The sequence below is a fragment of the Fistularia commersonii genome, chromosome 3 (assembly GCF_037954325.1).
Source record: "Fistularia commersonii isolate RoL2024-O1a breed Wild chromosome 3, RoL_Fcom_v1.0, whole genome shotgun sequence".
Taxonomy (NCBI): domain Eukaryota; kingdom Metazoa; phylum Chordata; class Actinopteri; order Syngnathiformes; family Fistulariidae; genus Fistularia; species Fistularia commersonii.
In genome coordinates, this window is record NC_141286.1 from 15,660,042 (window position 1) to 15,674,895 (window position 14,854).

A 14,854-nucleotide genomic window follows, 5' to 3' on the forward strand; every position below is an offset into this window, starting at 1 on the left:
CCACTGTAGTTATGATCAGATAATCATCTCAGTGGTGTTGACCTCAAAGTAGAGTGTTCAGCCGCACCTGGATAGGAGGCGACCTTTGAAAATGTTAGTCACTGGTGCAAGTGTTTAGAATTAACTTCTCTCTCAGGTGGGTGGTCGGGTGTGCGGGGGTGATAAGAACAACAAATCTCTACCCGATTCAATTTTGACTGATAGATGGACGCTGACACTAAATAATAAAAAAAAGACAATGGAGTTAATATGCTTGAATTAGGTCGGGATATAATGAGTCCGGCTGCGTATTTTAATTTTTCAATGAGGTAAGGCACAATGGGGGAAAGCGTATGAATGTTATGTTTTTACAAAAACATTGCTGTTCTTTTTGATGCTGCTTGTTAGGACAGTTTATAGCAGAGTCAGAGAGACCACACTGTTACAAGAAAAGTTATAGTGACCCATTTGGGAGCCATGCTTTCGATTCAACTTGTCAGCAACCGCTTTCGAAGACAAGGCTCGTCACCAACAGAGCAGCTTGTTCTAACATCACCTCCCCATCAAAATCTCCTCATTTTATCAATGAAAGGAGGAAAGCATCAGGTTATCACTGTTAGTGGGATGGGCTGAACTTGAAACAAACAAGGTTTTTTATTGGCTGGGTGTCTGATGTGAGTTTTTGTTTATAACTTTGGTATGGTAGAGGTGATTTCATTTGAACAGCTCAAAAGTGACCATGCCCTAGGATAGGGAAATACAGCCATTTTTTTTTTATTTGTACGGCCAGGGGAGAGGGTTGTTTGCTATTTTAATTGCTTGCCTCCTCAAAAATTCAATTGTCTTCAAAGAGTGAAACAGCATAGGGTAGCTTGGTAATAGAGCTACAAGCTGAACTCTGAGCCAGTATTTCTGCATTTTACATATCTGACAGTGAAATTCAAATGTGCTGTAGCATATTTCAACACAACAAATACAACAAAAACATAAATAAATAGATTCATTATGCCTCATCTAACAGGCATCTTATGGTGTATTGAAACTAAATCATTTCCAATAAATATCCCAAATGTGCATGTCACATGCGCATATATCCCCCCCCCAAAACATGTATTTCCAAATACTTCCCTTATAATCCTCTGATTTGTTTTTCAGCTTCAGTTTACCATCTAGCCAGTGTTGTCCTATTCTGCCCGGCAGATGCTCATAGCCCTCCCTCATTCCTCTCACTCTCGGCGAGGTTAGGAAATATTGTGGAGGGGAAAAAAAAACAGCAGTGATAAGTGACACTTCCTATAACTCGTCGTCCTAGTGGAAGACGGAGTCTGAGGGCATGAACGTGCAGTTCAACAGGGCACCAATGTGTGGCTGAGATGAATGTGTTTCTTTAGGTATCTGCTTGTGAGAGTGACACAGAGAGGAAGAGGAGCAAAAAAAAAAAAAAATCAGGCAAACAAAAGAGAATGTAAGCTTATGTGACAGCTCTTGCATCACTGTGTGCGTGTGTGTGTTTGGTGTGTGCGTTCACCCCTGTGCAAGATAAGCTCGGCAGGGTCAGTCCCCTGGGGTGATAGCACTGTGTGTCAGAATGACTGGAACATTCCTCTTGTTTTTCAAGCAAAATTTCCCATTCCTCTCCTTTCACATCATTCCCTCACTCCATCTCTGCCTCCCCCCTTGTCTCTGTCAGCGAGGGGGGCGGGGGTCTCAAAAAATGGAAACATGAATATACTAAATTTACCTCTCAACAATATCCACGGTACAGACCAATCGAATGGCCCCGCATGGTTGTGGAATGCAACGTGGATTGTGACATGGCTAGAATCGTCATAGAAACCGATGCAGCAGCTCCAACTCACTATTTTTAGAGCCAAGCTCACAGCTTGATGAACTATCGTGCAGTCTGGAAAGGCCGGTTGCATCCAAACATTTCATGATGAGGAGGGGGGAAAGGTGAAGCTATTACACCCCCTGACCCATTTTTGAAATAATATTTGGGGTTGGGGGGGGATTCTGTTGGTGTCAACACTGACAGTCGAGAGAGCATCACCTGCATCTCTGATAAAATCACATGCTTTCACAGCATTCTTAGACACTTGGAAGTGTGTGTGTGCAGGTGTTTATTCATGCATATGAGCGGGGCTTGAAGGGAGGTCATAATAAAGTTACTTGTAATTGTTTGTGTGAGTCAGCTGAGGGGAGAGGTGAGGGGTCGTCCGAAAACGTTTGCACAGATCAAGACAATGTGCCAAGTTTTCTCTAAAACCAACCTGAATGACTAAAGGCGTTGCACAAAGAATGACTGAGGGCTTAAGGCAAAGACAAAATAGTAAAAAAAAAATAATAATAAAGCAGGAACTCTGCGATTCTTACCTTTTGCTCCCCGAAGAACGAAGCCAAATCCTTCATTTTCCTTCTTCTGAAGCACCACCGTCTTCTCCTCCACCACGCAGTCACTGTGGAGAAGATGCCGAGCAGAGCGCCCGTTAGCACAGCCCATCATCCGCAGCATGGCCACGGACGCCCTGCCCGAGTGGAGGTTCATGGTGTTGGAGGAGAGCTAGTCCGGCCAGGGCAGGGCAACCCCGACCCCACCCCACCACCACCACCACCACCACCGTTGCTGCTGCCGCCCCCTCCTCTTCCTCCTCCTCCTCCTCCTCCTCCTCCTGTGTCTGTCAAACGGTATGACAGCGGCCCCGGCAGCTCGGCGAAAGCATCTCCAGCAAAGTGACAACCGAAAGAGGTGGAGAAAAGGAATAATGGTTAAAAAAAAAAATGGAGGGTAGGGGGGCGACGATGAGAGATCCGCGCCTGCCTCCGTTCGTCCAGCGGCGGCTGCAGCCCCCTTCAAGCCGACCTCCGCCGTGGAGACGCGGGCTCTGGGGGCGCCGTTATCCCCGCTGCCGCCGCTGCCTCTGCTACCGCGCGGGAGGCTCCGGCCGGCGGTGTTGCCACTGCTGCCACCCGGTAGGGGAGAAGCCACATGAGGCTGCCGGTGTGAACGCCTAACGGTTCATGATGAAAACGCGGAGGAAGGCGGACACTCGCCGGTTCAGGGGGGGGAAAGGGGGGGCCGTCTCAGATCGGATTGACGTCTAGGTGCGATCTGCTCCGCAATGTGCTGTCACACAACTGGCAAGGAGAGTGTGTGTGTGGGGGGGGTATCTGCGTGTGTGTGCATGGCTGGGTGCGTGTTTGTGTGCGTGCATAAGAATTGCTCGATGCCGTCTCTGCTGACACCTCACTCAGCGGGCATGTCTGCGTCCTTGTGCTTTTCTCAAGTCCATCCAACCGTCCTTTCTTTCCAAAATAACAGTGTCCTTAAAATAAAACTTTCCCAGCCAACTGCGAGAAGGGGGATGGCCGTGAAAAAAACAATGTCACCTGGTGAATGAGGGGAGTCTTACTCCAGCATAGCATTATTCATTTCAAATGTGGCAAGTTAGAAATGAATGAACTGCCAATTTTCATGAGATGAATTTGCTGGCAGGCCCCTGAGCAGAAATAATCCCCCACTCAGCCTCTGCGTGTTTCATTTAGTTTATTTATAATCATAAGGAGCACCTCATTATTGCCCCGGCCATGTCCTACGCTGGAATTTAGGTTAAAGGACGGATTTGTTTTTGTGAACTTTTTTCAAGGAAAAGCATGATTAAGTATGTATAAAGGACACCATGCTTGGTTGGGAGTCCAAGACGCGCAATGAAAAATACACAGCACTGTTCAAATATATAGCTCAGAGTATAGATTTTGCCATATGTCCACTGCGTTTGTTATTACCATGTATCATCATCACCACTATTACATCCAGCAGTGTTGACAACTTGAAGTCTTTTCTTGCTTGCCATGTTTCATTTTCTGAGATTTCCGGCAGAGAAACAAGTTGGACATCAATATGTCCCGGTGGCCAACTGTCAGAGCCACACGCTGACACTAATAACAGGAATCCTTCAAAGTGAAGAAGCCAGGGTATTCAGATGGTTGCAACACGCTGGAATCAGAAATTTGGGAGACTGTTGGGAAGTAACTGCATTTATGGCTGTTTCCAATCACTTATAGCGTATTTTTTTTCGAGTAAGCGTTGAAAGCATAACTTAATGGGGCAATTAAATAGATCATGTGAAAGAGATATGAATATGTTATTGTAGTTTCTATAAACGCCTATCCATTGCTTGTTAACACATTTTGTGTTAATAATCAGAAATAGTAATATCATTTTTTGTTAGTTACAATACAGCCCTAAGCATTTGTGCTGAACAGATGAGAAGCACTCCAGAACAGTGTGCTATTCTTTTCTGTCCATTATCGCATTGCATTTTTTCATTGCAAACTAATTCAATTGAATAAATTTAAACCGCCTTAATTTCTTCACCTGACAGAAAACATGCCCTAAAGTGAAAACATTGCTGCCCCAAATATTTCAAAATACTTAAGTATCAGATTTCCTTAGTGTAACTAAAAATAAATAGAACAGCTGTTGCTGAATCCATTGTACCACTGGTGCTGGAGTTGTGTTTCGATGGAATCCTCCATATGGTGATGAAACCCCTCCACTACCCGTGAGGGTTGCCTGCTGATGTCTAACTTGTTGGACTCTGACATACTACTCCAACTATTCTACTTCTCTTCCTTTGTGATAATTTTTGAGATTATAACAAGCCTGAAATTGGGCATGGCCCATCCTTGTTTGTGCAGATTTAAGTTGTGATGCAGGGCTGCTGCTCAGAGACCTGGAGGTACAAGTTCAAGGCCAAGTTTGCTCCTCCGATTTTAATTGTTTTCAGTGAAGGTGCATCTTTCAGCTTATATCGGGGAAAGGAATTACACCGAATAGACATCGAGGAGGAGCAAGAGAAAAAGACAGAGATAGAAAGAGGGAGAGAGAGAGAGAGAGAGAGAGAGAGAGAGAGAGAGAGAGAGAGAGAGAGAGAGAGAGAGAGAGGTGCCATCCTAGCAACAGTTCCCTTAGCAACGTAATCTCTCAAGAGAGGAAGGAGGCCCGCACTGCTGACACACTGAAGGTTATCTGAGCATTCCTGCACACAACTCACTCTCTCACACACAAACACACACATACACACCACAACCTCTGGCCTAGAGTGCATGACCAATGGTAATCACACCTTGATCCCCTGAATCTGACATGGTGGCAGCTTCACTGGGTCAGTGCAGCGTAGCATGCAGAAACATGGCTGGCAGTTTATCAAAGGTGCCATCTTGTTCAACAAGTGATGACAGGGGGTCGACAGAATGAGACAGCTTTATCAAAACAAAGCGGAGGGAATGTGGGACCTGCTACTCTGCCAGCTCAGCACTGTGTGCATGCTGCCTCAATCTGGACTTCACTGTGGGAGGCTGAGGTGTATTTATAGTTAATAGATGATCTGGATGTCTAGGTGTGAAAACCTTTATCAGTTAGGATATGTGGCTTTAGGCCACATGGATCGAGCCCTGTAGTGCACAGGTGACGGATGATGACGCAGTACCATCAGTCAGTGTGAACAAGGGCTTGTATCCTCTGCATGCATCAGATCCTGCAGAAGCTCGCTCCTATGCATGCATTCATTTCTGCCATGTGACTCCCACAATGAATCCTCAGGCACCTGCATCATCAGCGTTTTCTCCAAGACCGCAGAGAGCTGAGGTATCATGTGCAAAAAAAAAAAAAAAGAAGCAACGAAAGAACATCTGGCTCTCCTCCCTCTGCACCTCACAGCTGCCTTGGTCAGCAAAGAAGACCTGTCTATCCAGCACGCAGAGTTCCAGAGCCATTGAAAAGCGCTATCGCGGTGCGAGGCATTATTTATTTATTGTTTAAAGTGATAGCTGTAAACACTTGGTTCTAACCAAGGCCTGGTTTATTTGGATACAAATCTTGTCAGAGAGTTGTAGTTAAGGATACTCGGAGGGGTTGTCTTGAAATTGGAGGGTTAATTGTTGTATTGCAGGTCGCTGCGGAGACTGTGTTGAACTTCTTGATGTCCTTGAGAATCTGAAACTGCTCCTTATGAGCAGGTTGGCATCTTGCATGGCAGCCATCTGGCCACGAATGAGGCAATATTTTAAAGCACTTGGAGCAATGATAAGTATGCATCTGGAAAAGAAAAGTGCTCTCACCCTAGCATTTCCCAGGTCTTGATATCAGAACATTAATGAGAAAAGGAAAAAGTTTCCTGGCTTAGTTGTCTAGGCTCAGATGGAGTTCTGTTAGAGCAGCAAACACCACTGACATCAGCATTGGCCAAGCGACTGTTAACAAAACCTTTAACGTTAACACATGTAAAATGGGAAAACAAACAAAACAAATGAGTATATATATTTTTTAGGAAGTTACTTATATTAACTGTTATGCAAATTGTGTTTGTTAAATGCATCCATGGCAACATGATTTAAAAATATTACATTGTCAGGTCAGTTAGGTGAGCTCCATGCTGTAAACGAAAGGGGGATGTCAGTGCTTGTCAAAGCAGATAAAGGTGTTGCTGCAAATGTCCTGGAATGTTCTGGAACATGGGCTTTACCTTGGTTAATCCAGAAGGTGATTATTCTCCAAGTGTGAGTCTAGCTGTGGCATTTTGGAGAGGAAACATCAAGTATCCAATCAGATGCATGAGATGCCCATATAGTAACAGATTTATACTATAATGCAACTGCTGTCATAATTGGGATCCTGCACCTTATCAGTGATGTTTGACTACTTCTTTACACAAAACTGGGTAACATTTCTATGGTGAAATTAAACAGTAGGTGTTTCCTGGTTAAAAAGAAAAAACAACAAATGTTTGGGATTGGAAAGGAGGCTGCTGGATGCTGATCATTAGATAACTTCTTGTCATAGTGAAGGTAACATTTTCCTGGGAAAATATTATCTGATTTCCAAAAAGGAGCACAAAATTAATGGTGTCATTGTTCAGTCTTTCTCGAGGTTAAAGTTTAATTTGGAGATTTCCCTTGGAGCTTCAGTGTCACATGGGTACACAATTCGCTTTCGCTCAGGAAGCCTCAGACACTGGCCCAGAGGTGGTTGACCTTGACCTATATTGGATAATTGATGGACAAAAAGAAACCTTCCAGCCTACTCATGAATCAATGAAGCCTGTGTGAAGGGCAGCCAGCAGGGTCATGATAGGGATGACATATTGCCACTTATTTAGCTATAAAATAATATACAGCTTATTGGATTTTTCCCTGTTAATATGACGATGAAACTATCATTATAATACAGATTTGATACTGTATATAATCTTTTGTTACTTACTCAATACATTATAAGGTGCAAAATATTAGCAAAAAGATAATGAATATTCTTTCTTTTTATGAATTGAAAAGGCATGAGCTAATATGGTAGAAAAAACAGCTAAGAGACACAGTGATCAAAATATAGATATACTGGATGTCAGATATGCAGTATCACCTTGCGCAGGAGGCTGTAAAAGCCATTAGTTGATGAAAGCTTTTGTTGTTCTGACAGGAAAATAAACATCAGTGACAATAACGAATGCTTTGAAGCACCTCCTAGGAACAAAAATAAGTTTGATTAACTAGGTAATTTATCTTCCTCACATATGATGACATCAGAATATCAGGATTAGAACAATTAAAGTAATCAAACTGTAGCAATGAAATGTTTAGGTGAGGCTCCTTAATCTCATAATCAAATACAGTTTGTATGTAAGGGGATATCCTATCTTATTTTTTTTACAATTTATGAATGAATCGTCAGCTGAGTCACACAGAGTGGGAGTTACTTGACTCACATAGAACCAGTCGTGTGACTTACAGAGGAGCATCATGTTAATCAAAGTGCAACCACCACTGGGGTCACGTGGGGAAAGTATCATGTGACGCAGGAAGTAGGCATCAAGGGCTGTGTCGGGACCAATTGTACACACTTTATAGTGCATGATATTTTGAGATGATCATCTTGGAGAGCTGTCAGAATGTATGGCAAGTATTATATGGTAAGTATAGTCGCTCACAGTATCCCATGAGTCATCACGAGAAGTAATGCTCATGGGTTGGTCTCACCAACGTACAAACCATCATTACACACCAGGGAAAGCTAATTTCGGTACATGAAAATAATGCAATGATCATCTGAGGTTATGGCAATAACTCTATAGGTCTGTAGTAAGGATTTTACAGCGTGCTGATGTGTGATGTCACATATGCAGAAATATGATAAAGCACATGACCAAACTTCTTATGCTCTCAATTGTAGCATAAATGTTCAGAGGATTAATGTCATGCACTCAGGAAGTGTCAAGTGACTCGCAGAAAACCTGATGCGGCTCAAACTAGTTGTATGACTATTACTTAAGGTGACCCCTCATATAATTTCTGAAAGTGGAACCTCACAAATTCCGAAGTTAACCTGAGCGAATTAAGCAAGTGAGGTGATTCAGTGTCCTGTTGCAACAATTGTCCCTTGCGAATGAAGAAGAACATATGCTGACTCCGCGTGGGGCAATATCAGTTTACCTCCATATGTAACGGGAAACACTGGCCCTTTAGTTTTTAGGTAGCCTTATGGTTATGTGACATGATGTGACACCAGTAGCTAACAGCACAGGATTCCTCGTTGTTCTTTTAAACTGCATTCACGCGGTAAACGCCGACAGGTAATCTTCTGTACAACTTAGCTGTGGCAGCGCTGGTGTGTTGTTGGTGTGTGGTGAACAGCCCTTTTGAGTTGGTTCCTGTTGCTGTGTAGTAAATAACACTTGCCATTGTTATCTGGCAACGTTTTGTGTCGAGTGAATTCCCAAAAAGGTTGCTTGTTTATGGTTGGGGTGAAGGTGTAATACTTAGTATTTCCTCTGGGGTGTTGCAGCCACAGCTGACCGGTTACACTTATTTTGCTTTCTTGTTAGGTTGTCCATCCTTGTCATCTCAATTTTTTTTTTGTTTGTTTTTTTGTTTTTTTTATAAAACCGACTTATTTCTGCACATAAGCCTTTTACTTCCTTCATTCATTTGACTGAATAGCTCAACCTGTGTAGTAGTCCTAGTGGCCTTTAAGTGGGTTACATATAATAATGACAATTATAAACCATGTATGGGTTGAAACAGAAGTACACGTCTACACAACCTGCTGCATGCCTGATGATACTGTGCTGACGACCTAGTGTGATCAAACACACGCTGAGCTAATTTATATTCATGTGCCTACAAGGACACTTGGCTCACCTGCATGACTGATTCATCTAAATAGGATTTGTTGGAGAATATATTCAGGGCTCCATGTACATCACAATATGTGAGCACACATACACAGACAGACAGACAGACAGATACACACACACACACACACACATACACACACACACACACACACACACACAGGCATGCATATATACATGCATTTCTGCATGCATGCATGCACACATCTATCTATCCCTCTAATGAAACTTGTCTCCAAGTGAATGTGACAGCAGAGAAGGAAGAGGGGAGTGAAGCAAAGCGACGTGGGATTCAACGTCAGATACCATTAGATAGGACTTTTCACTTAGCAAAAAGGAAAAGGTTGTATTCTATGCCCCCCCCCCACAGGTTTTTCCTCATTTCCCACTGCATACCCTGAATTCTATCCAAAGGCTGACAAATGATTGTAAACACAACATTAACATACTTAGAGATATGAGGAAATTTTAAAAAATAACTTGAATAAAACGTTTTGGAATAAAATCAACACAATAAATGAGTGAATGACGTGAGAAGACAAACTCACCTGGACGCGTCAAAGCTGTCATAGGAGCCCACAGTGTAGTGTCTGAACAGTTTGCGTCTATCTGCACGGTCTGCTCGGGAATCTAGAAGAATAAAAACAGCAGAGAGGCATCAATATTTACATCCCATTTGAGACCATTAACAGCAGCTCACAGCTCAATCACGGCGGTGTGTCGACCTGTGCTGCAGAACCTGAGCTGACCAGGATCCAGTACAACATCATGACAGCTTGTCAGACAAGCAGAAGTTACAGCTCTTCTCACAAGACAGGCGTAATAATTATATTTTGTAAAAGAAAAACGGGAAAAAGGTTTAATTCATTCATTGTCTATACCACTTATCCTACCCTTAGGGTGCCTTTGGGGTTCGCAGCTGTCTTTGGCTGAGAGGCAGGTCAAACCCTGGACCAGTTGGCAGTCAATTACAGGGCTTCCTCTCTCTAATGGTTAACTCAATCTAAACTACTTTGTTGGATTCTGATTTTCAAACAATTATGATTCTACCATCTAATTACAGTGTCATATGGAAGATGTGCAATTAAGATTATAAAGATGGTTCCCCAAGAAATTCTCAAAACCACTATGGATTCATATATAGAAGTGTATTTTACTGCGGAGCATCTTAGTCCGTCTCATCTATGTGGCCCATTCAGCAGTGTCCTTTCCTCCTCCCTTCACTCATTTCTTCGCATACTCTCTCACACCAGCTGTCACACTTTCACAGAAACTCCATCTCCTCTGATCCGGGCTTAAATCTTGTCATCTTTGCAGAAACATTCTTTTTTCTCCCTTCATTCTATGTCCACGGTGTCATGTTGGGGAAGGCAGGGTGATCAACCCACAATCAGAAATGAATTTGCATCAGAGAATCCAGCCCATATGTTGAAAAGACATAGGAGATAGAGAAATGTAGCCACACCACAGTCACGCTTCATGACATCTGCCTTGGCTCGGTGGTTTCTATGGTCACAGACCAGTAGTGATGGCACGCACTTTGTGAGTGCTTGTGTGCGCAGAACATGTAAGTGTATTGTGTAGAACAAAAAAAAATTGCATCTCTCTGTGCCTTTAGCTTGTCAGCTGCTGATACTGTAAGCGTGCGTGTGTGTGTGTGTGTGTGTGTGTGTGTGTGTATGGAGCGGCGCACGCTCTTGGGCATCTGACTCTTTCTGGGTTTCTTCCAAGTCCTTTTTTATCCGTCCTCACTTCCGCCACTCCTGTGTCACCTTACAGCGGGGGGGTGGGAGGAGCGAGAAAGAGACGGAGGAATTGACGCAACATGTTTCGCCAAATGGGAAGTCAATTCATTCTCTTCATCAGTGACCCAGCGGTGACTGATTGCTGGAATCCTCTACTTCTTATCCAGATGATTCAAACAAATAATATCAAAAATGCATTGCCAAAAGAGTTATTTCCTTCAAACATAAATCTAAGGTGAAAGTTTGTGAAAAAGCACATAAAGATGTCTTCAGTCTATTTAGCTGAATTCCAAAAACTCGATTGAGATGGTGAACACATAAAAATCAAGTGAGATCAATGAATGGGAAATGTCCTTTGAATTTGAACAAGCAAATGTATCATGGGAGTCAAGTGGCATAAGGTAGTGACATGTATACTCAAAAAATAAATTTAAAAGTATATGAAAAGTTAAGAATCAGTCACATTGGAGATGTTTATATCCTTTGGAACCTTTCCGAAGGACAGAGTTGATTCATTTTTCTGGCTATTTGTTTAAAATGTCCTTATAAAAAGGGATTCTTGCCAGCCTGCTGCATTTTGGCACACCTGCCTCAGTACACTGTGTCATATTCTTCCAAGAGTTTGAATGAAAGAAGTAAAGGCACTTCCTCCGATGCTGTGTTGAATGAAATAACTGACAAGGAGACTTACCGAGAGGGTGTAGAGAGCTTGAAAGACTTTGAATGTCTAAACCACGGAGCGATGGTAAAGCAAAGCCTCTCAGGGAACTTGACCTTATATCATCCAGCCTTTTTCCTAGTAAATCTCTGGGTACCACATTCCAACAGCTGCTGGAAGCAAATGCATTTGTTGTTGAATTAAAGGAGAGGATCACAGCAGTCTGTTTTTCTTTTCTTTATGTGGTACTGGTGCAGCATCAAAAATGCTTGTCTGCATCGGTGGATCGTTTTGCTTGGGCTGTGGGCTGTTACAATTTGACTCCCTTCAATGGAAAAAAAATATTACTCCTGCACTTGGATGTTACTAACTTTATTTAGCGGCGCATCATCTGGTATCATCCCGTCAGATCAGCTGCAGTATGTAATTACAAAACAATATTTTCTGAGCTTGTGAACAGCTGCTGCTGTCTGATAAGTAATTACAGCACAAGTTCCAGAAAATGCTGCTCTCCTACATCACTTTTGACATTTCATAATGTGTTTGTCCTGCCAGGGTTCTCCAGGAATCAGATGCTAAAGGAGACATGTTATTATGTCATTTAGAAATAAAACAAATAGATAAGAATAAAATGTATTATCAAATATCAAATATCTATTTCATTTGCTCATCATCTTAGCATGTGAACCATAGTGACCAGAGGATGAAAAGAAAGCTATAATTATTGATAAACCCACAGCACTGTTTGGTTAAATCTATTTTTGTTGCAATACCTTTAAAATGCACATTCTTGAAAAGCTAGAAAAAAACAGAAAAAATAACTTGAGCTTTAAAAACACTTAATTTTTCTTTTCCCGGTATAAAGATAAACTAAGATTAACCAGTATTCAAAATTAATAAATATAATATTATATTCATTTTATGTTCAAACAGATTTAATTCATTTCTGTTGAAAGGAACTTTAATCTTTCATCTTTCATTTGTGCCCCAACTAAAGCCTTATATTTATGACCTGTAAAGTTAGAGCTGACATTGTAAAATGGTCAAACAGTTGTCGGCTCAATTGCGTTGCAGTTTCATCGGTATAAATCTGCTGTGCTTGCTCTCTGGTCTTAGAGGCTGATGCCCCATGACATTATTTTATTTGAAAAACCTGCATGTGCACATGTGTGCGTGTGTGTGTGTGTGTGTGTGCGTGTGTGTGTGTGTGTGTGTGTGTGTACGTATGTGTATCCCTGTACGTGCAGGTTACTCACTACGGTTTTTCTTATGTAGCTGGTAGCTTCTGACAGACCCTCCAGGGTCCAATACTGAACCCTAACAAAGCATGTCTAAGCATGGCTTAATCCTGCTTCATCACATCTATTGAATTAGAGGGATGAGGAGGAAAAATTAGGAATGTCTCTGCATTTGTGTGAGTGTGTGTGAGTGTGTGATAATTTGCGCACTTCAAATTATTATTACACATTCATAATATCCGCATATTAATGTAGATCTTGCAGAGAACTGTTCACTCCCCCCTAATATTTACCTTGATTTCATCAGGAACTGCTGTGAGATTAAAGCTCACTGTAAAAAGAAACTGTTGTAGAGTCAACAAGACTCCAGCTTTAATCATCCAGCGAAGCTGGGTCAGTATTCTACTTGATTATCCCTCTTTCTGTGAGGAGGATTTCAGCGGATTTATATCTGTTAAAAAACATATAAAGGCTCACTGCTTAAGAGGCCTGCACTCTCAGTTATTCACAGAAACACAGAGCCATCGCATATTTGGAAATAGTGTCTGTCGCTTTTTGGCCCAGCTGCATTCTCGAAAGTTACTTTAATGCTACTGTCAAAACTCATTTGTCTAGCAATTTAAAAAAAAAAGAAAACAACATCCGGACATGAGCAACCAAGAGGCATGATTTACGAATGAATGGTTTCGGCTCAATACTCCGTCCATAAATTTCTTCTTCAGTCTTCCTCTAAGCCTCCTAAGTGGCAGTTCCAACTTCAACATCATTCTAACCTGATAATCACCTGATCATCCCTCCTTTGTACGTGTCCAAACCATCTAGGTCTGGCCTTTCTTATTTTATCTACAAAACATCTTGCGTGCCTTCCCTCTGATGAACTAATTCCTAATTCTATCCCCCCTCACTCCCAAAGAATACCTCAACATCATCTCTTCTACTTCCAGCTCTGCCTCCTGTCTTTTCCTTCGTGCAACTGTCTCTAAACCATAAAATGTCACCGGTCTCAGCACCCTCTTACAAACCTTTTCTTTCTTTAATTCTGGCTGATTATCCCTGACACTTTTCTCCCACCTGCCTGCACATGTTTCTCCAGTTTTTTTCTACACTCTCCGTTGCCCTAGATTATTGACCCTAAGTTCATAAAATCCTCCCTCTTTTTTATTTCTGCTCCCTGTAACCTCATCTTTCCTCCTGAGTCCCTCTCATTCATACAAATACGTTCTGTCTTGCTGCACCAAACCTCATCTCCTTTCCAGGACATAACTCCACCTCTAGATTTTTCGCCATCTGTTCCCTGCTCTCACTGCAGATGTCATCCGCAAACCTGAAAGTCCAGGGTGATTCCTGTCTAATCTTATCAGTCAGCCTGTCCATCACCATTGCAAACAAGAAGGGACACAGACATGATCCCCGATGCAGTCCCACCTCCACCTTGAACTTCTCTGTCACACCATAGACCAGGGGTGGGCAAACTACGGCCCGCGGGCCACATCCGTCTCGTTGGACTTTTTAATCTGGCCCGTCGAAGATTGGTACAGAATTCATACTTGATTGATTGATTGAATGAATGAATGATTGGATCAATGAATGCGGGAGCTCAAACATGAGATTATTTCGTTTTTAGAGCTACTTGAGAACACTTGAGAATTTTCCTGAGCTGAATGACACTGATTGGCACATGAATGAGCTGGACATGAAGCTATGAGAGAAAAACTGGTTTGTGCATGAAATGCAAGCAAACGTCAGAGCCTTCAAAAGCAAATTGGTTTTATTTTGAAAGCAAATGTCAGACGAGCCTGATATGGGCTGTTAATAAATGTTTTTTTTTATACGTATCGAATCTTGTGCTGACCCGGCCCATCTGTCAAATTTTAAAAGCCAAAAAGTTTGCCCACCCCTACCATAGACAGACCTCACCACTGTCTTACAAACAGAAATGGTGTAACCACACTGTCGTATTGGTGATAAAACCGTAAAGGTATATGAGGATTTCTCTTCTGTGGTGTGTGACAATAATGAACTGCACAATAATTGGAAAAAAAAAATAAA

General features: G+C 42.2%; 1 protein-coding gene across 1 annotated transcript in view; it reads right to left on the bottom strand.

Moving 5' to 3' along the window:
• shank2b (SH3 and multiple ankyrin repeat domains 2b) overlaps positions 1–14,854 on the bottom strand; it is a 150,962-nt gene that overhangs the window by 59,759 nt on the left and 76,349 nt on the right. Inside the window, exons 16-17 of the mRNA XM_086140296.1 lie at positions 9,713–9,794; positions 2,353–2,435 (exon numbers count right to left, since the gene is read on the bottom strand). Of these exons, the coding sequence (XP_085996422.1) occupies positions 2,353–2,435; positions 9,713–9,794 (165 nt within the window). The remainder of the gene's footprint in view (positions 1–2,352; positions 2,436–9,712; positions 9,795–14,854) is intronic.